This window comes from Bufo bufo, chromosome 1, assembly GCF_905171765.1.
Source record: "Bufo bufo chromosome 1, aBufBuf1.1, whole genome shotgun sequence".
Lineage (NCBI taxonomy): Eukaryota > Metazoa > Chordata > Amphibia > Anura > Bufonidae > Bufo > Bufo bufo.
The window spans coordinates 476,343,659-476,367,038 of record NC_053389.1 but is presented as its reverse complement, the minus strand read 5'-3'; the positions used below and the strand labels follow the sequence as shown (position 1 = coordinate 476,367,038).

Sequence of the window (23,380 nt, the reverse complement as noted above, 5' to 3'; positions counted from 1 at the left end):
ATTTTCTATTGGATTGAGATCTGGGCTGTGACTAGGCCATTCCAACGCATTTATATGTTTCCCCTCAAACCACTCAAGTGTTGCTTTAGAAGTGTGTTTGGGGTCATTGTCCTGCTGGAAGGTGAACCTCCGTCCTAGCCTCAAATCACGCACAGAGTGGTACAGGTTTTGCTCAAGAATATCACTGTATTTAGCACCATCCATCTTTCCCTCAACTCTGACCAGTTTCCCAGTCCCATTCCCACAGCATGATGCTGCCACCACAATGTTTCACTGTGGGGATGGTGTTCTTTGGGTGATGTGATGTGTTGGGTTTGCTCCAGACATAGCGTTTTCTTTAATAGCCGAAAAGTTCAATTTTAGTCTCATCAGACCAGAGCACCTTCCTCCATACATTTTGGGAATCTCCCACATGCCTTTCCGCAAACTCACAACGTGCCTTTTTGTTTTTTGCTGAAAGTAATGGCTTTCTTCTGACCACTCTGCCATAAAGCTCAACTCTATGAAGCGTACGGCTTTGTGTCGTCCTATGTACAGATACTTCAGTCTCTGCTGTGGAACTCTGCACCTCCTCCAGGGTTACCTTAGGTCTCTGTGCTGCCTCTCTGATTAATGCCCTCTTTGCCCGGTCTGTGAGTTTTGGTGGGCGGCCGTCTCTTAGCCGGTTTGCTGTTATGCCATGTTATTTCCATTTGGTTATGATAGATTTCATGGTGCTCCTGGGGATCATCAAAGATTTGGATATTTTTTTATAACCTAACCCTGACTTTTACTTCATAACAACATTGTCCCTTACTTGTTTGGAGAGTTCCTTGGTCTTCATGGCAGTGTTTGGTTAGTGATGCCTCTTGCTTAAATGTTGCAGCCTCTGGGGCCTTTCAAAAAAGGTGTGTATATGTAATAACAGATCATGTGACACATAGATTGCACCTAGGTGGACATCATTTCACTAATTATGTGACTTCTGAAGGTAATTGGTTGCACCAGAGCTTTTTATGGGCTTCCTAACAAAGGGGGTGAATACATACGCACATGACCATTTTCTGTTTTCTATTTCTGAACAATAGTTTTATTTACATATTTTTCTCATTTCACTTCACTAACTTAGACTATTGTGTTCTGATCCATCACATTAAATTCAGATTAACAAAACATTGAACTTAAGGCTATAATGTAACAAAATACGAAAAAAGTCAAGGGGGTTGAATACTTTTGTAAGGCACTGTATATGTACAGTATATTTAGCCCTGTTTGTACTACCTGACATAAAGACCACTTTATATGGTGTCATAGAGATTGTGTTTCCTATTATTCAGCCTTCAGTGGTTATTGTGAATGTACAGTAAATTGCACATCTATTGCAGATTGTTATGCAGACAGTTGAAGGCTAGCGGATATAATGTCCAGGTTATGGGATCAAAGGCATAGAAAGAAATCTTTTAAGATATTTTTATTATTCTGGGGTTATTGATACTGCGACAAGTAAAAGTATTTCAGGTGAATGGTTATAGACTTGCAATTACACAATGGTATTGCAGCCTGAAGAAGATTATATTTCCCTGGGCTCCTTGAATTCTTATTGATCAGGAAATCTATGAACTAAAGCTGACCATTGTTGAAACTACTACAATGCGAACACCGCTGATTTGTGTACATTTTTTTATAAAAGCTAGGTATTTAATGGATTTAGCTTCTTCGTTGTTTATTTAGCTTCAGCATATTCTGGAGAGATTGTCACCTTTCTCATTAGCCCTGTCCTCAAAGAGCCTTACCATCTTACAGTTTTTCCAATCTTGGTCACATTAGAGCCACTTTCATAGAAAACCTATTAACCCATTACTTTGTTCTTAAAATATGGGATGAAACCTATTCAGACTCGATATACAGTCAGGTCCATAAATATTGGGACATCGACACAATTCTAAAATTTTTGGCTCTATACACCACCACAATGGATTTGAAATGAAACGAACAAGATGTGCTTTAAATGCAGACTGTCAGCTTTAATTTGGGGGTATTTACATCCAAATCAGGTGAACCTCTTTCCCTTAAAAAACTCTTTGGTTGCTTTTGCAGTATGCTTTGGGTCATTGTCCATCTGCACTGTGAAGCGCCGTCCAATGAGTTCTGAAGCATTTGGCTGAATATGAGCAGATAATATTGCCCGAAAAACTTCAGAATTCATCCTGCTGCTTTTGTCAGCAGTCACATCATCAATAAATACAAGAAAACCAGTTCCATTGGCAGCCATTCATGCCCACGCCATGACACTATCACCACCATGCTTCACTGATGAGGTGGTATGCTTAAGATCATGAGCAGTTCCTTTCCTTATCCATACTCTTCTCTTCCCATCACTCTGGTACAAGTTGATCTTGATCTCATCTGTCCATAGGATGTTGTTCCAGAACTGTGAAGGCTTTTTTAGATGTCGTTTAGCAAACTCTAATCTGGCCTTCCTGTTTTTGAGGCTCACCAATGGTTTACATCTTGCGGTGAACCCTCTGTATTCACTCTGGTGAAGTCTTCTCTTGATTGTTGACTTTGACACACATACACCTACCTCCTGGAGAGTGTTCTTGATCTGGCCAACTGTTGTGAAGGGTGTTTTCTTCCCCAGGAAAATAATTCTTCGGTCATCCACAACAGTTGTTTTCCGTGGTCTTCCGGGTCTTTTGGTGTTGCTGAGCTCACCTGTGCGTTCCTTCTTTTTAAGAATGTTTCAAACAGTTTTTTTGGCCACACCTAATGTTTTTGCTATCTCTCTGATGGATTTGTTTTGTTTTTTCAGCCTAATGATGGCTTGCTTCACTGATATCACACAAAAATGTAAGGTGGGACAGCACCACTTACTTGAATACACTCAAGCGACTTTGCGGCGGTGCTCGTGGCGTCAGGTCTCGGCCTCAGAGACCCCCAATGTACCAGCAAAAATGAAGAAGGTCACGGCACTCCAGAAGCAAATTCAATCTGTTTTAATCCACCAAATATTCAGCAGCAACGTTTCGACAACAGTCTTTATCAAGCTACATACAACTTGTATGTAGCTTGATAAAGACTGTTGTCGAAACGTTGCTGCTGAATATTTGGTGGATTAAAACACATTGAATTTGCTTCTGGAGTGCCGTGACCTTCTTCATTTTTGTTGCTTCACTGATAGTGACAGCTCTTTGGATCTCATCTGGAGAGTTGACAGCAACAGATTCCAAATGAAAATAGCACACTTGAAATGAACTCTGGACCTTTTATCTGCTCATTGTAATTGGGATAATGAGGGAATAACACACACCTGGTCATGGAACAGCCGAGAAGCCAGTTGTCCCATTACTTTTGGTCCCTTAACAAGTGGGATGCACATATGCGAACTGTTGTAATTCATACACCGTTCACCTGATTTGGATGTAAATACCCTCAAATTAAAGCTGACAGTCTGCAGTTAAAGCACATCTAGTTTGTTTCATTTCAAATCCATTGTGGTGGTGTATAGAGCCCAAAATGTTAGAATTGTGTTGATGTCCCAATATTTATGGACCTGACTGTAGATGCTGTCCTTGGACAGAATTCAAATCCAGTATCCCAGTGCAGCAACAGCACCGACCACCATGTTGGCCCTTGTTTTTGTGTGAGCCCAATAGAACATAAGAGATTTCTTTAAAGGGAATCTGTCACCAGTTTTACGGTGTCCTTACCAAGGACAACATAAACTACTGACCGATCCCCCTAGCAAAATGCTGGATCACTTTCTTAAATTGATGAAGCCGTTTGCAAAATCTTCTATTAAACAGCTCCAGGACATGCCAATGAGTCCCCATATTCATGAGCTCATGGCTTTCCTCGCCTACCTGCTGCTGATTCATTTGGAAAAGAACTGTCAATCAGAGGCCAGTAGGCAGGGACAGCCATGAGCTCATGAATATCCGGACTCATTGGCATGTGCTGGAGCTGTTAGGATTTAAAAATGAGGGCAGCAGAAAACTGGTGGCAGACTTTCTTTAAAAAGTAATTGTTTTAAACCTGTGTTATTCAGTTGGTTTAATTGCAAGATAATCTGACTATATATGTTATATTACTTCTATACGGATATGGTATTGTCCAGAGGCCTGACTTTTGGGTCCTAGGCCCCAATGCAAAATAGAGAACCCTACCAACCATGTGCTATTTACAATACAGACGTTATCCCTTTATAGCTATGGCCCTAGTGTTATACATAGCAGTGTATATTGCATATTTGCTTGTCACGTCTTGTGACTGTCACTTGGAACTGACTAAATCTGTCATTTATAGTCATGATAATAATCATATTGCCTTGTCTTCTCCTGTAATTGCACATTCCTAATGCTCTCTATGAACAAAGATTTCTAAAAATGACATATCAAGTATAGTATTTACCAGAAAAGTTCCAAGTTTCTTACATCTGATTTCCCTTTTTATCTTGGCAGGAGCTCTGCTTCTTGTACAATAACCAAGTTTTTCAGTTTACTTTTGATGAACCCTTTAATGTCATTTTGCTTGATAGGATTTGATCAGACCTTAGCGCCCTTCTCCTTGTAAGTAAAGGAAGTTTAACTTTGAAATGTAGTGCATCTATTTCTGAGCTTCAGCTAATCGAAGCACTTGTGATAATGACAGTAAAGATGACATGTGCTTTTTCGAGAAATCAGGGGATTTGAGGTCTATAAAGAGCTTCCAAATGACTTATTCAGAGATATGTAAAATGATTCTTAACTACGTCTCAAAATAATTTTCATTTTCTTTGAATACTGCCAAGATATCGTAAATGGAAATGCTTTCTTCTTTGTTTGTATCGGTTAAAAGGCTAGCATACAGAGATGATTTTTGGCTAGCTTACCGCTGAAGATTTGATCATTTGGAAGGTCTGTTCGCAAAAACTGGTTCATTCAAATGATCAACCATTTTTCAAGTGCTGCTTAAATGTGACATGTTTAACCATGTGCAGAGAGTACTCCCTATAAAATGGTGTCTTAAATTGTTATTTCCCCCCTAGTCTTAACATTTGTGTGGAGACACACATTTAGCTCTTTGGGCAGGGCAACAGTGTGACGTCCAAAGAGTCTCTTGCATTGGTCCTATTCTAATTGATATCCTGTGGACTAGGCTCTTGCCTTTGGAGTCCTGGAATTGCTACAAGGGCATAATCTTAATGTATATTGAACCCATATTCAGCAATACACTGCACGAGCTCTGCAAGTGTTACTTCTGCTGGTTACATTGATTGACTTAAAGGGGTTATGCCAACATTAAATGTTAGTTTATAGAACTTGGCATGAAAAAGTAGTTACATTGCTAATTGACTTTATGTTAAGAAAATGTTTCAGTGACGAGATATTTCCTTTATTATAATGGTGCCCCCTGGTGTTTAATGTGTATGGTAATTTGCACATCCACCTACTGAGGTGGACACACATGCTCAGTTCCATCCTTCAACTGCCGCCAACCATATTCTTAGAAGCTGCGACAGTAACCGAGAAAGAGATGCAGCAGAATGGAAGCCCCCTGAGAAAGGACACACCCTCTGAGCTGCCATTCTAAAGAGAATCTAGAGGAGCAATCCATTGGGAGCACTCTGATTCCATGTGAGATCCAGGGCTGTTTCAAGCTTAGTTTGATAGAGTTTGTCATGTACTGTATGATGTCTGATTTTCATTTCTTTAAATCAATCGTGGCCTTACCCCCTTTAAAGTCCTGGGCTGGTCTTCACAGAGAAATTCCATTTGTACAGATCAACAGGATTTTATTGTGTATTGATGTTAAAAGTAAGTTACTTGGTACAAGTTCATTTAGTGTGTCACACGGTAGATAGTTGCCATGCTTCTGTCACTAAGGTGTTAGATTTTGGCAAGGAGTACTGTAGGTATTGTACAAGTCCTGACCCTCACAGTCTATAAAGAAATACAAAGTAACAGTATGTGCCAGGGGACCAAGTCTACACCCTCGTGCTGTGTAAATCTTTATATGATAGTATCCAAAAGGCATATCCCTAAAGGCAGTATTTGGCTTCATAGTTTCTACACTGAAGTTCTAAAAGTCTTTATATTTGTGTGCCGTTTTCTAAGCCAATTTTCAGCTGGGGATACTCTTCAAACACTCAGCAGGCTGGAACAGGATAAAGAAAATGGAGGATTCGTGTCCTGCCAAATGAGAATGCCCTTAGGCATTGTTTAGGATGAATTTGCATTGTAGAAGAATAAATTCACTGCTAGGAACCTTAAACGACTTTCAATGTGAAGTAGGAAGATTGATTGAAGAGTATAAGTTGTCATTCAGAGGCCATGTATTGAGCTTGATTAAACACCCTTTTATTACGTTTGTGTGGTCTTTTTATGTATGCCCAATCATTATGGCCCTAAACTATTGAAAGCATATATAAAAGCAGAAAAGACCAGGCTTTCAGATGGTCATATCTTGAAGAGTGCCCCTAAGCAAAATTCAAAAGGACCCTTTCTTTGTGCTGATTCACATGCTTGTGCCTCAACAGAAAGAACCAATGCTTCTTCTCATTTATTGTTGGATAGGAAAGTGGCATAAAGGATAACTGTCGTATATATTTTTTTGGAGTATTGGATTGTGGTGATTAATATCACCTTGGTGGCCCTATTTCAACTTTTCACTGTGTATTCAATTACCCCTTAATTCCACATTTTTGTTCCCTGTACTGCCTACTTTTACCTGTGCTTAAAATAGGGTTGCTAGGCATGGTCTGTCTATCTGTTGATAGACGGAGCATGCTGCGTGCAAGGTCACATTACTGACAGCCAGGGACTGTAAGTAAATGATTAAAGCCAGGTCCTCCCCAGCAGCTGATAACAGTGCCTGGGCTGTGTGCACTTCTCCCTGTCCCTGCGCTTGGCAGACGCTCCCTCACTCAGCAGAGCTGGAGAAGGCAGAGTTGGAGCAGCGCACTCCAGGGAAGGGAGATCTGCCATCTGCTCAGTGTATAAATGAAAGCAACATGTGGTAAGAGGACCCCTTTGTGCTGCAGGAGGTTAACCGTTTGGGGGGGAGGGCTCTGGTTACTGACACTTTTGGGGGGCTATTGTTACTGGCTAGTGAGGGCAGGCGGGATTAGCCTCAGGGTGAGGGTAGTGGCGGCCATCTTAACTGAATAGTGAAATTGCAGTTTTATGCAGACTGGTTGCTAAGGGCTGTATCTTATTAAATATGGGGTGAGTCAGTCTAATAGTAACCGATTCTGGAATATCATGTTATTAGTAACTACATATATGAAAATTTAAATTAGGGTCTAAATGTGACAGTTATCCTTTAAGGGTGGCCTTATATTTTAAGTTATACACATATATCCATTAGTGCAACCTTTTTCCCTAATTTTTTCCAAATCCTATAAAAACTTGGTGTTTTAATCTAAATAGATACATACAAAGATACATACTATATAAAATCCAGAGTGAAGGAAGGATGCATAATTGAGACTTGGAAGATGGCGGCGCGTGCATCACACAAGGCTCAGCATCTCCTCAGATTTTGCAAGTTAGCAGTATTATTCCTGCTCTTTTCAGGTCTGTTCGTTCAGAACAGCTTTGCTTTTACATCTTATACCCAACAAGAGCTTTTGGATATAGGATTACACAACTCCGACTGTTTTATCAGCAACCTTTGACTCATTCCTGAAATAAGAACACCCAACGCTACGCAGGCTACTCAGCCGACCAGAAGTGCTCGAAGACGGCGCAGTGACTGCAAACAAAGGCGGATGAGGCGCGGCGGACTAACAGCTGAACTAAGGCTAAGGCTTTCTTTACCCAGCATTTTCTTTGCTAATGTGCGGTCCCTGGTGAACAAAATGGATGAGTTACGACTTTAGATCACTGACAACAGGACACTTATGGATTGTAATGTCATGATACTCACGGAAGGATGGCTACACAGCGGAATATCTGACAATGCTATCGAGCTAGTCGGACGCCACACTCTCCGGGCGGCCAGAATAGCAGATGATTCCAGTAAGACAAGAGGCGGAGGACTGTGGATTTATGTTAACAAGGCTTGGTGTACAAACTCATTGTTATAACCCCACTACTAAAGAAACCATCTCTTGACCCGACCTGTGCTGCTAACTACCGACCTGTTTCTAACTTCCCCTTCATCTCTAAACTCCTTGAACGTCTTGTCTACTCTCGCTTAATAAGCTATCTCTCTGCAAACTCTCTTCTTGACCCCTTACAATTTGCCTTTCACCCTCCTAACTCTATAGAAACTGTCCTTACTAAAGTGTCCAATGATCTCCTAACAGCAAAAAGAAATGGGGACTATTCTCTACTGATTCTGCTGGATCTCTCTGCAGCGTTTGATACCGTAGACCATAAACTCCTCCTCACCATGCTCCACTCAATTGGCCTTAAGGACACTGCTCTCTCTTGGTTTTCTTCCTATTTCTCTGGCCGCTCCTTTAGTGTATCATTCGCTGGTTCTTCTTCTCCTCTTCCTCTTGATGTTGGCGTTCCTCAGGGCTCAGTACTAGGTCCTCTACTCCTCTACTCTTCTCCTCTACTCTTCTCCCTTTATCCAGCCCCCATCGGACAGACTATCAGTAGATTTGGCTTTCGATACCATCTTTATGCTGTCTTTATACACCTCCTCCCCTGACATTACCCCTGCTTTACTCCAAAACACCAGTAATTGTCTGGCAGCTGTCTCAAACATCATGTCCTCTCTGTATCTAAAACTGAACCTCTCAAAAACTGAACTTCTTGTCTTTCCCCTACTAACCCACCTAAACTTGATATTTCAATTCCGGTCTGCAGCACTATCATAACTCCTGTGCAACATGCCCGCTGTCTTGGGGCCACATTTGACTCTGATCTTTCCTTTGTTCCCCATATTCAATCACTTACACGTTCTTGTCGTCTGCACCTCAAGAATATCGCCAGAATCCGCACTTTTCTTACGGTGGAAACGGCAAAAACTCTTGTTGCCTTGATTCATTCTCGTTTTGACTACTGCAACGCATTACTAATTGGTCTCCCTCTCACTAAACTCTCCCCCCTTCAGTCTGTCCTAAATGCTGCAGCCAGGCTCATCTATCCATCCAACCGCTACACTGATGCCTCTAGTCTGTGCCTGTCACTTCACTGGTTGCCCATCCACCACAGAATACAGTTCAAACTTCTCACCCTCAGGCTGGGTTCAGACCTGAGCGTATTCGATATGCGCTTTTTACAGGCGTTTTTATCGGGCGTTTTTAATGGGCGGAAACAAGCAAACGCCCATTTAGGCGCGTTCCCGTTGAAGTTTATGGGCGGGAATGCGCGACAATACGCCCCAAAGAAGCTCCTGTACTTCTTGAGGCGTAGGGCGTTTTACAGCGCGTTCATACACGCTGTAAAACGCTCAGGTGAGAACATGCCCATAGGGAAACATTGTTTTTTGCCTGCTGAGCGTTTTACAGCGTGTAGGAACGCGCTGTAAAACACTCAGGTCTGAACTCAGCCTTACCCACAAAGCTCTCCACAGTGCTGCACCTCCATATATCTCCTTCCTCATCTCCATCTACCACCCTACTCGTGCTCTCCGTTCTGTTAGCGACCTAAGATTAATAACCGCCATGATTCATACCTCTCACTCTCGTCTTCAAGACTTTTCTCAAGTTGCACCCACTCTTTGGAATACTCTGCCCCGGAATACTAGGTCAATTCACAACTTCTCCACCTACAAACGTGCCTTAAAAATACATCTTTTCAGGCAGGCTTATCAAGATACCTAAACTGACTATTCCCCGACTAAACCTCTCCCCCACCAACTTCTCTGGCCTGAAGTCGATCCTCTAGTAGTCCCAAACCTGAAGCAGATCGGCCGGCACCACTCCTGTCAGTTCAATAATGGCTCAAATCCTACTTATCACAATCAACTACCTTATGTGTCACCCCAAATTCCTCATAGATTGTAAGCTCTTGCGAGCAGGGCCCTGACTCCTAGTGTTTCAGTTGCATATTAGCCAGTTACTTTTGTTTTGTACATGAGCCCTATGAATTTGTAAAGCGCTGCGGAATATGGTGGCGCTATATAAATACATTTTATTATTATTATTGTTGGAAAATACTGCTCAGCTGACCTAGAGTATCTCACGGTTAAGTGTAGACCGTTCTATCTGCCGAGGGAGTTCACCTTCCTTATAATAAAAGCTGCATATATCCCACTGGATGCTAATGCTAAGCTTGCTATGAACGAACTTCATGCAGTCATCAGCAAACAACAATCTACACACCCTTAGGCCTCATGCACACGACCGTTGTGTGCATCCGTGGCCGTTGTGCCGTTTTCCGTTTTTTTTCGCGGACCCATTGACTTTCAATGGTTCCGTGGAAAAAACGGAAAATGCACCGTTTGGCAGCCGCATCCGTGAGCCGTGTTTCCTGGCCGTGAAAAAAATATGACCTGTCCTATTTTTTTCACGGCCAACGGTTCACGGACCCATTCAAGTCAATGGGTCCGTGAAAGAACACGGATGCACACAAGATTGGCATCCGTGTCCGTGATCCGTGGCCGTAGGTTAGTTTTTATACAGACGGATCCGAAGATCCGTCTGCATAAAAGCTTTTTCAAAGCTGAGTTTTCACTTCGTGAAAACTCAGAACCGACAGTATATTCTAACACAGAAGCGTTCCCATGGTGATGGGGACGCTTCTAGTTAGAATACACTACAAACTGTGTACAAGACTGCCCCCTGCTGCCTGGCAGCACCCGATCTCTTACAGGGGGCCGTGATCAGCACAATTAACCCCTTCAGGTGCCGCACCTGAAGGGGTTAATTGTGCTGATCACGGCCCCCTGTAAGAGATCAGGGCTGCCAGGCAGCAGGGGGCAGACCCTCCCCCCCCCTCCCCAGTTTGAATATCATTGGTGGCCAGTGCGGCCCCCCCCCTCCCTCTATTGTAATAAATCGTTGGTGGCACAGTGTGCGGCCCCCCCTCCCTCTATAGCATTAACAACATTGGTGGCCAGTGTGCGGCCTCCCATCTCTCCCCCCCCCCCCAGGGCCCCATCATTGGTGGCAGCGGAGTTCCGATCGGAGTCCCAGTTTAATCGCTGGGGCTCCGATCGGTAACCATGGCAACCGGGACGCTGCTACAGTCCTGGTTGCCATGGTTACTTAGCAATAGTACAATAGTAGAAGATTCATACTTACCTGCTCCAGGCTGCTGCTGCGATGTTCGTGTCCGGCCGGGAGCTCCACCTACTGGTAAGTGACAGGTCTGTGCGGCGCATTGCTAAATGAACTGTCACTTACTAGTAGGAGGAGCTCCCGGCCTGACACGAACCTCGCAGCTCCCAAGCTCCCAGGTAAAGTATGAATCTTTTACTATTGTACTATTGCTAGTAACCCGCTGCCACCAATGATCGGGGGGGGGGGGGGGGAAGATGGGAGGCCGCACACTAGCCACCAATGTTGTTAATGCTATAGAGGGAGGGGGGGCCAATGGGGGGCGCACACTGTGCCACCAACGATTTATTACAATAGAGGGAGGAAGGGGGGGGGCACACTGTGCCACCAACGAATTATTACAATAGAGGGAGGGGGGGGGGGGCCGCACTGGCCACCAATGATATTCAAACTGGGGAGGGGGGGGTCTGCCCCCTGCTGCCTGGCAGCCCTGATCTCTTACAGGGGGATATGATAGTACAATTAACCCCTTCAGGTGCGGCACCTAAGGGGTTAATTGTGCTGATCACGGCCCCCTGTAAGAGATCGGATGCTGCTAGGCAGCAGGGGGCAGTCATGTACACAGTTTGTAGTATATTCTAACTAGAAGCGTCCCCATCACCATGGGAACGCCTCTGTGTTAGAATATACTGTCGGAAATGAGGTTTCACGATCTCACTCATATCCGACAGTATATTCTAACATAGAGGCGTTCCCATGGTGATGGGGACGCTTCAAGTTAAAATATACCATCGGATTGGAGAAAACTCCGATCTGATGGTATAAAAGGGACTCCAGACTTTACATTGAAAGTCAATGGGGACGGATCCGTTTGAAATGGCACCATATTGTGTCAACGTCAAACGGATCCGTCCCCATTGACTTGCATTGTAATTCAGGACGGATCCGTTTGGCTCCGCACGGCCAGGCGGACACCAAAACGACTTTTTTTTCATGTCCGTGGATCCTCCAAAAATCAAGGAAGACCCACGGACGAAAAAACGGTCACGGATCACGGGAAAACGGAACCCCGTTTTGCGGACCGCAAAAAAATACGGTCGTGTGCATGAGGCCTTAGGCTGCATTTATTGTAGCGGGTGACTTTAATCACTCTAACCTAAAGTCAGTGCTACCTAAATTTCATCAACATGTCTCCTGCCATACCAGAAGGGATAAAACCTTGGACCATGTCTATATAAACATTGTTGGAGCCTACAAGGAAACGCCCCTCCCCCACTTGGGACATTCTGATCACCTTTCTTTGTTTCTCACCCCCAAGTATTCACCGCTTATCAACCGTGTGAAATCATCAGTGAAGAAAATCAAAGTGTGGCCAGCGGGGGTAGATTCTGTACTCCAGGAGAGGTTTAAAGACACGGACTGGAGCATGTTTGCCTCTCAGGCCACCTGTGGTTCTCACACTAACATCGACTCTTACACGTACTCAGTACTGGAATACATCAACACCACAATTGACAATGTTATCACAGAAAAGCAGATCACAATGTACCCAAATCAGAAACCATGGATGAACAAGGAAGTGCGGCTTCTACTAAAGGCACGTAACATTGCCTTTAGATCAGGTGACGCTCAGACCTTCAGTACGTCTAGGCAAGACCTGAAGAGGGGCATCAAGAAGGCCAAGCACAGCTACAAGCTGAAGGTGGAGGAACACTTTGTCAACTCTGACCCACGACTCATGTGGCTGGGCATTCAGGCCATCTCTGACTATAAGCTCAGCAGATCCACACAGACAGCCATGAATGTGTCCTCCCACAATGAGCTAAATTACTTCTACGCTCGTTTTGACAAGGACAACAAGGAAAAGTTTGTCAAAACCCTATTCTCTGATGACTGCCATACCTTCACTCTCACTATTACAGATTTCCATAACGCACTGAGCAGCATCAACGTTCGCAAGGCTGCTGGCCCTGACGGCATTCCTGGACGTGTGCTTCGAGCATGTGCTGAGCAACTTGCAGGGGTCTTTACTGACATATTCAACCTATCGCTTGCCCAGGCAGTACCAGCATGCTTCAAGATTACCTCCATTGTTCCAGTGCCAAAACACTTATCACCAACATGCCTGAACGACTACCGCCCTATAGCACTCACACCTATAGCTACGAAGTGCTTCGAGCGACTGGTCCTGGCACGCCTCAAGTTATGCTTGTCCCCCACACTGGATCCTCACCAATTTGCCTATCGAAGCAAGAGGAGCACAGAGGATGCTGTATCTACAGCGCTTCACTGTGTACTCTCACACCTGGACAACAAGAATTCTTATGCAAGAATGCTGTTTGTTGACTTCAGCTCAGCATTCAATACAGTCATTCCCTCCAAGTTGATAACTAAACTTGTGGATCTTGGAATCAGCTTTCTGACCAACAGACCCCAGCATGTTAGGTCAGGAAATAACTGTTCCACTACCATCACACTCAACACTTGCACTCCACAGGGCTGTGTGCTGAGCCCGTTCCTCTACTCCCTTTTCACCTATGACGGCCTAGGTATGGATCCAACTCCATCATCAAGTTTGCAGATGACACCATGGTGATCGGTCTCATCAGTGACAGCGATGAGTCTGACTATAGGGAAGAGGTAAAGCCCCTAGCTGTGTGGTGTGCTGACAATAACCTGCTCCTGAAGACCAGCAAGACAAAAGAGCTCATTGTGGACTTCAGGAAGGAGAAGAGGAACACCCATGACCCCAACCACATAAATAGAACGGCTGTTAAACGGGTTTCCAGCTTCAAGTTCCTGGGGACCCATATCTTTGAGAATCTGTCCTGGTCAACCAACATCTCCAGCCTTGTCAAGAAGGCACATCAGCGCCTCTTTTTTTTGAGGACACTGAAGAAAAACCACCTGTCTGCTGACATACTGGGTAACTTCTATCGCTGTGCGATAGAGAGCATCCTGACCAACTGTGTCACAGTCTGGTATGGGTATTGCTCTGTTGCTGACCGCAAGGCACTGCATCAGGTGGTAAAAACGACCCAACGCATCACAGGGACTCCACTTCCTGCCATTGAGGATGTTTACAAGAAGAGATGTCTATGTCAGGCACACATCATTCTTAGGGACTCCTTTCATCCTGCCAATAAACTTTTCCAGCTCCTCCCCTCGAGAATGCGCTACAGGACCCTTCAGACTAAAACCAGCAGGTTTAGGAACAGCTTCTTCCCCACAGCTGTCACCCTACTGAACTCAGTCCCCTGTTGAACCTTCCCATCCACACTTACTTAACCCTCTACACTCCTCCTCCCCTCCATCCCTACCATGACCATGATCATGACTGTCATTCATTCTCAACATTCACTGTAAGTACACATTGGTTACTGCTATAGTTTGGGACACTTGCTATAGTTGGGATACTTGTTCATAGTACATCTGTATACTTGTTCATAGTACATCTGTATATTTGCCCGTTTGTATAGCAATATAGAACAGTTCATCTGTATATACAGTACAGACCAAAAGTTTGGACACACCTTCTCATTCAAAGAGTTTTCTTTATTTTCATGACTATGAAGGCATCAAAACTATGAATTAACACATGTGGAATTATATACATAACAAACAAGTGTGAAACAACTGAAAATATGTCATATTCTAGGTTCTTCAAAGTAGCCACCTTTTGCTTTGATTACTGCTTTGCACACTCTTGGCATTCTCTTGATGAGCTTCAAGAGGTAGTCCCCTGAAATGGTCTTCCAACAGTTTTGAAGGAGTTCCCAGAGATGCTTAGCACTTGTTGGCCCTTTTGCCTTCACTCTGCGGTCAAGCTCACCCCAAACCATCTCGATTGGGTTCAGGTCCGGTGACTGTGGAGGCCAGGTCATCTGGCGCAGCACCCCATCACTCTCCTTCATGGTCAAATAGCCCTTACTATCAAAGTTTTCCCAATTTTTCGGCTGACTGACTGACCTTCATTTCTTAAAGTAATGATGGCCACTCGTTTTTCTTTACTTCTGCTGCTTTTTTCTTGCCATAATACAAATTATAACAGTCTATTCAGTAGGCTGTGTATCCACCTGACTTCTCCTCAGCGCCACTGATGGTCCCAACCCCATTTATAAGGCAAGAAATCCCACTTATTAAACCTGACAGGGCACGCCTGTGAAGGGAAAACCATTTCAGGGGACTACCTCTTGAAGCTCATCAAGAGAATGCCAAGAGTGTGCAAAGCAGTAATCAAAGCAAAAGGTGGCTACTTTGAAGAACCTAGAATATGACATATTTTCAGTTGTTTCACACTTGTTTGTTATGTATATAATTCCACATGTATTAATTCATAGTTTTGATGCCTTCAGTGTGAATCTACAATTTTCATAGTCATGAAAATAAAGAAAACTCTTTGAGAAGGTGTGTCCAAACTTTTGGTCTGTACTGTATGTATACATCAGCACATCTGCATATCTGTATATATGTACGTATCAGCACATCTGTAAATTGGTCCATAGTACATCAGTATATTTGCTCTCTGTATAGCAATATAAACACCTGTATATTTAACTTATTTATACATAATCTGTACATAACTATTCCTACCTTCTACACTACCCTTATCTGTATCTGTATATAACATGTTTTTATTGCACTTGCTGCTCTTTGCAAGTTTGACATTATACACCTTCAAACATTTTGACTAAAATGTACAGAATAGAACTTTTGCAATGTGCCACCTCCCAGGGCCAATCATGCCCCAGGTTTTAGGAATTGCCAAGTGGTGATTTGGCCTTTTTAGTTTGTGTGTCAGGGTGCTCCCACCTGGATCCTGTTGCTCCCCAGGGTTAGGCTCCGTAGCAATAAAGGGGAGACTTGATAGTTGGTGGAGAATAAACCGAGTCCAGACTTGATAAAGTTCAATCAACAGTTTTACTTGAATAAACTTGCATCCAGACATAACTTGATCTTTCTTTCGGTTCCAGCAGGTTTTGGGGGAAACTGACAGGCCAACTTGGATACCTTGCTTTCTCTCTCTGCTGTGGTAATCTCTGGCTTTGGTCTGGTAGCTGGACTTTCTGATAGTTCTGCTACCTTTGAGTGGGGTGCCTTAGGCTGTTGACCCCCTCGTAATACTCTGTCTATAAACCAAGGAGTCTTGGTGCTCTATGAGACTCCTGCTGCAGGAGGGGGGCCATTCCCCTCACTGTGCCGTCTCTTGCGTATTTCCGGCTCCACTATCAACTATAGACTGACTGTAGCTTCCTGCAACCCCTCCCTTGGTAGGACTAGCCCACTTCTACTCAAAAGGGGGAGAATGGAATGGTACATTACATTCTATCTAAAGATCTCCCTCTGCCAGATACATTGCTGTATGTTAACCAGGAAAATAAACATAACAGTTTCTTAACAATATTATTAAAGCACAATATTAGAGGACCGAAATTAAATACACAGGTGACATTATTTCTTAGCCATTAGAGACAGTAGCAGGCTAAAGGAATGGTAGTGCCTGCTCTGAGGTACTACAATTCCTCAAATTACTATTATGGACAGTATACGATTAGATTATGGACAGTTAGTATTTAGCTGCTTAGAGAGGGGAACATATACACTAGCAGAAAATGAAAGAAGAACACCTGAAAAACGTAATGCGATTGAGCTGAGATTTACAAACTGCTAGTCAACCTGGCCTGTGGAGCTGCAGAATACCCTGAAGAGCATGCTGTGTGGTGTCTTGTTGGAACACCATGGGCGGGAATTTATAATGAGGGGAATATTTGAAGTCAGTTTTGCTTAAATCTGTTTTGGCGAACTTTATGCCACATGTCTCATCCTTAAATTTGTCTCATCCTTAGGCATCATGCACACGACCGTTCCGTCTTTTGCGGTTCGCAAACCGCGGATCCGCAAAAAAAACGGAAGCCGCCCGTGTGCCTTCTGCAATTTACGGAACGGGCGGCCCACGGAGTGCTGTCCGCATCTTATGCGGCCCCATTGAAGTGAATGGGTCTGCACCCGAGCCGCAAAAAATGCGGCTCGGATGCGGACCACAACGGTCGTGTGCATGAGGCCTTAAACCTAACACTTTTGTCTAGAAAAGCTACTCCAATTTTTCTACTCCACCGTCCTACTGGAGTGAGATTGCGACATTTTTTGTGACTTTTTAAAACGTCTCAATGATACATTTGGAGTGAAACTCATTAACCCAATTTTCCACCCATAGTGTAAAACTGCAAAAGTCACAAAATTCTTGCGCAAGCGAGTGCAAAAAGTCTCAAAAGCCCCATTTTGCGACATTATGAAGCCAGAATTTCGGAGTGAAGGTATGATAAATCTGCCCTCATGTCTCCTGAGTCAAAACAGTTGGACTGGTTCCATACCGAAGGCTGGTCAGTCCCCCCACAAATACTAGATGGCCATTGTAGCTGTTGATGCCCACATCATGAAACCTGGTGTTGGTGCTGTGTGCCTCCACACTAACCAGCCTTTAAAGGGGTTGTCTGGGTTTTTAGTATTGATGACCTATCCTCAGGATAGGTCATCAATATCAGATCGGTGGGGGTCCAACACCCGGCACCCCCGCCGATCAGCTGTATGAGAAGACAGCACGCGCAGTGTGCACGTCCTGTCTCTCTTCCTGTCCGCTGCTGCGGTCTATGGTCTCTGCGTGCGCCATCTCCTCACACAGCTGATCGGCAGGGGTGCCGGGTGTCGGACCCCAGCCGATCGGATATTGATGACCTATCCTGAGGATAGGTCATTAATACTAAAAGCCCAGATAACCCCTTTAACATTGTAAAACACCCCTAGGAGCAAGAAATATTATGTTGTTGGGTTCTAGGGGCTCACTATATGCATAGTATACAGTATATCACTAGCCAACATGATCTAGGAAATGTGTGTGTATAGATAGTGAACAGTATTCAGTATATAAGAAAATAGATGAGAAAATAAGCACATTTTTATTGTTAAAACGGACTTTGTGTTTTATATTCCACTTAAAAGCGTTGCTCAGTAACTATCGTCTTTGCTTTAAATATTTTTTTTACCTCCAAACACACGGGGCTTGCGCTGTATTTCTGCCACCCGTCTTTTCCACAGTCTCTATGTCTGGCATTGTTTGCAGGCATTTTAAATTCAGGTTATATCTAGAATTTACATCTGTGACAAAATGTATATGGCCAAGCTTTGTTTTAGGAGGAGCCTACTGCAGATGAGAAAAGTCGACTCTCCATAAAGATGACACTAATATTGCAGCAGCCAAGGAGATTTGTGGCGCTCAGTCATTGACTGTCGCAGCAGCTAATGCCTGTATTTTATGGCCCCCTAAAAGCTGTTCTCTCGGCTGCTCTGTTGCTGTATCAATACCACAGCATTGAGAAATATTCTGAAAGAAAATGTCGGCATCGGGGACTTGGATACAATTATGGGGCTTTTGTATGGGGTCAGAGCCTTGGATACAATTATGGGGCTATTGTATGAGGTCGGAGCTTTAGAATGGGCACCTGGTGTGTCTCACCTCTACATTTAGAATGAACGGGGACAAATACATTAGTTTAGTATGCATTGAATACCTATGTGTCTGTTGGGTTTTGTCAGCTTGCAAGTATTAATCTGCTGTGAGATGAGAGGGGGAGGAGAAATATCAATGCAGCAATGGATCTGTGTTACAGCTGCCAAGTATCTGCATGCTGAGACCAGGAGCTAAATTAAAACTAGTTTGTGCAGCCCAGGCTCTGAGCAGGGTTACAGCCAGGCATAAAGCATTCTGCTGCTCTGCTGATTTCTAAGAGGACCCGCAACCTAACACTATAATTCGCCTTGATGGACATCCCCTCCAAATCACTGTGGATGGACATATGCAAAATGGGGCAGAAGCACAAATAGTCTCTGCTTAATGGAAGAAGGCCAGAACGGCAATTTTCTGGAATTTCCTGAGGTGGTAGAACATCTAGAGTTGAACAGTTTGGGTTGTGTATCATAGGAGTAGTGATGGCCGCCCTCTGTGGCTTTAACCAGAGTATCCAGTTGGAGACTGGTAAGTTCACTCCTTTACCAAGGCAAAGTTTTTCCTTTACTGTTACATTGACTTGCAGCTTTATAAAAGGCTTGCATGGTTGTGACGATCACATATTTGCTCAAAAATGTCTAGATGTTTGTTTTGTGCCTTTAGGCTTCTTTTGCACGACCATATTCTTCAACCATGTTCTATCCACATTTTTTTGCTGATAGCACACTGACCCATTCATTTCTATGGGGGCCAGGCACACATCAGTGGGTTTTTTTCTGGATCCGTGTGGCCATTCCGCAAATGGTAGAACATGTCCTATTCTTGTCCATATTGTGGAGAAGAATATTGCTTTCTATTGATGGGAGTGAGAAAAACGTGGAAGGCACACGGAAGGGATCTGTATTTTGCTGCATACTCCGATATATGGATATGGCTGTGTGCATGGAACCATAACTGCATACAGCAATAAGTATTGCTGAAAAAGAGATTGCAATCACTACTAAGGGTATGGCCACATGGCGTAGACGCTGAAGAACTATGTGTGGGACATGCACATAGTTCTTGGCCACTACCTGTATGTGTATAGGCACTCACCGTATGTTTTTTTTTCTTCTGCATTATAAATAACCAGTGACAACTTGAAAATCAGTTCCATCCGTTTTTTTAAGTTCTTAAAGGGGTTGTCTCACTCGAGGAAATGGAATTTATCATGTAAAGAAAGTTAATACAAGGCACTTACTAATGTATTGTGATTGTCTGTATTGCTTCCTTTGCTGGCTAGACTCATTTTTTAATCACATTATACACTTCTCGTTTCCATGGTTACCACCACCCTGCAATCCAGGCCTATGTGCGCTCCTCTGGTACCAGCCAGCAGAGAAGCCGAGACTTTTTCCTATAGTGTGCAAGTACGGCCACTGCTGCTGGATTGCGGGATGGTCATAACCATGGAAACGAGCCGTGTGTAATGTGATGGAAGAATGGATTGAACCAGCAAAGGAAGCAATATAGACAGTCATAATACATTAGTAAGTGTCTTGTATTAACTTCCTCTACAAGATAAATGCCATTTACTGAAGTGAGACAACCCTTTTAATCCTTTGATTTCAATAATGAACTATATCTGGCTTGTCCAATGGTGCTTTATCTTGTCTGACATTTTTAAAGGGTTTTAGGTTTTATACCGATTTAACAGGCAATAATTGGGAATGAACAAAACGTTCCCAATAATTGCTTGCTCGTCAGGGAGATGAGAGCAGCATTTACATGCAGCAGTCATCTCCTCTTTATGGTGATGAGCGATCACTACAGAGATTGCTCGGTACAGTTTCATTGTTTCTCGCCAGTAGTTTATACAGGATGATCTGCTGATGATTTGATTTGATAAGCATTTGCTCTTTCATTGGGTAATCGCCACCACCTTTTAGAGAGTCTAATTGTTGGGAACAAGCATTTTTATCAGATTGTCAGTCGGAGTAAAAAGACTCTGTTCTCAGTAGTGCCATGGCGTTTATTTATGATGGCTAGGATCAATCTGTTTTCAGACTAATCCCAGTGGATTCCACTGATTTGTGATGGAGTCCATGAGGTTTCTTTTGGGGTTTCCAGAACTTTTTGTACACAATAATAATGCATACCACTCTACTCTACCAGATCCTGTGACAGAAAAGTAAAAACACAATGGTGAACAAACCCTAAAATATTATGTTGACAGTCATTGTAATAAGTATACCATCCATACCTTTGGCAGCATAGGTTAATGCTGCTAAACCTAGCAGTACATTCAAGGATGATGGCCCATTTTGGTCATGTATTGTTCTTCCCAGAGGAGGTCGTCTCTTGTCATCTGTCAAAAAGATTAATGCAGTTGATTTTGATCGGATTAATATAAGGATTCTTTTTTATTCGGCACAGCACTTAATGGCCTAATTTCACTGTAGATATCCTTCTAGGTACGTGATGTCCTCTGATAAGTAGAAAACCTGAGATTCGTTTATGTGCTTACTCTTGCCTACAAAGAGTCACCTAGAGATCTAAAGACTGGATCTACCTCAGGTTAGGTCTGTTATAAGAATATAACCTGTTTAAACCTTGGTGGTGTCTGAACAGATTCATGAAGTGAATTTTGAGTAGCCCAAACAAATATAATGGCAGTGGTACCTATGGCAGCTTCCCTTCTGGTGCCTATGGCAGCTTCTCGTCTAGTCCATAAGGGGAGCAGCTTACCTATAGCTATAGTGTGGTTTGGTATCAGGAGAGGGAATGTGTTTTACAGTTATTGTTCTTGTCAATGTTTAAAAGCAAGTAGATTATGTGCTTCCTCTGCACGGGATCTGTTTGTTAATGTAACCGGAGATCACATTGTTCAGCCGTTGATCAAATATACTGTAGTTGAGGTCAGTGCGGAAAGTGGTTGGTCACTATCATGGAGATATTTTTGATGGTTGCCTATTTTTACCATATGTTACAGGCAGCTTGTAAGGCAGCAGATGTATCAATTATTTTGCTGAGGACAGTTTGGTACTCTATTAAAACTACACCCCCCCCCCCCCTGATTTCTTTTGGCTCTCCGGGAATTTGTTTTTGTTATAGGCTCTGTATAAACACAATTGTGTCAGTAGAAACTAGTGCTCCATGTATGTTCTACATCCAGTTATTCCCACAAATTTGTCATTTGAAAATCCATTCTTGATGTTCTGTGCAGCCCAGGTTTTACCACATTGGCAACACGTCTCTTCCTTATTTATGTAGTAATTATTGTAATTTTTGATTAACTTAATTAAAGATGAAAATGTATGGTACTGTTTCATATGTTGATAAATCTGGCTGATAATTTTTATCCTCAGTGCTTTGGAGCAGTTGAGAACCAAATGGTTGGGACCCTCACTCCTCGTGCCTTCCTGGCATATTCTAGGGCTATATCAAACCTGTCAGCAGATTTGTGCCTATGACACTGGCTGACCTGTTGCATGTGCGCTTGGCAGCTGACGGCATCTGTGTTGGTCCCATGTTCATATGTGCCCGTATTACTAAGAAAAAATTATGTTTTAATATATACAAATGAGCCTCTTGGAGCAACGGGGGCGTTGCCGTTACTCTTAAAGACTCTGCTTTCTTGGCAACTACTGCACCCTCTGCACTTGGATTGACAGGGCCAGGCATGATGATGTTTACACCGCCTGGACCTGTCAATCAAAGTGCAGAGAAAGTGAGGCTCTAGGTGTAACAGCAATTTCCCCATTGCTCCTAGAGGCTCATTTGCCAGCAAAGTGGGCACATATGAACATGGGACCAACATAGATACCTTCAGCTGCCAAGCGTATATGTAACAGGTCAGCTAGGTACAAATCTGCTGACTGATGCCCTTTAAAGCTTTGTGTGGTTTGCAGTTTATCATGTATGCAGAACACAAGCTTTAAAAAGGAGCAGGTCTGAGAAATGCTGGAGATATTTTGGGACCACACAAGCAGAGTAAGAGGCATCAGTGACAACCTGTTTGTAGTAGAAGCAGTGTAAGCTCTTTGCCTCTTTAGGAACTGATATGATCCCTGAGTTCACTTTCGCTTCAGATCTCACAATAATGATTACTAATTCTCTAGTGTTCTTCGTTTTAAAGGAGATGGCCAGGATTAAGACAAAGGGCCATTTTTTTCCCCCCAGAAACTGCACCATTCTTGTCCTTAAACTATCTCTGGTATTACAGTTCAGTCCCAGTCACTTGAAAGGAACGAGCTGCAATAACAGACGTCATCCATGAACAGGTTTGGCACTATTAATGAGAAAAAATGTTAACCAAATACAGTGGTCCATCAAGTTACAATATTAATTAATTCCAGAACGAAAACATTTGTAAACAAAGTCCCAAAATGTCATCCCAAGGTAAGAAAAAAATTAAGAACTGAAGAAAATAAAGATTTAACCCCAAAAAAAAAAACAGATAACTAAGACAGGTAAAGCAAGTCCTTACATATAGCAGCCAGAAATAGATATTGGAAGCTGTACATTTATTTCTGTGATGAGGACAGGAGCTTCTTCAGGATCCTGTAGTTCACGTACTAGAAAAATACTGTAATATGGAGGCACTGTCACCTGCTGTCCAAAGGAGAAGCTGAATCCTGGTACAGGACATGTAGTACAGCACTGTACTGTAAAGAGGAGCTTCTGTACAGCCAATACAGGGGGTTTACCAGAGAAATGGCCATGTTAATTGGTTGGATCTAAGTCATTGTATGTTGAGTGTA

General features: G+C 43.3%; 1 protein-coding gene across 12 annotated transcripts in view; it reads left to right on the top strand.

Moving 5' to 3' along the window:
- Window positions 1-23,380, top strand: part of GRIP1 (glutamate receptor interacting protein 1) — a 534,361-nt gene that overhangs the window by 343,631 nt on the left and 167,350 nt on the right. The window contains exon 1 of one of the 12 annotated variants that reach the window (XM_040409460.1): window positions 18,902-19,166. The exons of the other annotated variants lie outside the window; for them this stretch is intronic. Coding sequence (XP_040265394.1) covers window positions 19,121-19,166 — 46 coding nt within the window. The 5' untranslated portion in view covers window positions 18,902-19,120. Of the gene's footprint in view, window positions 1-18,901; window positions 19,167-23,380 lie in introns of those variants that run through there. 12 annotated transcript variants of the gene reach the window in all.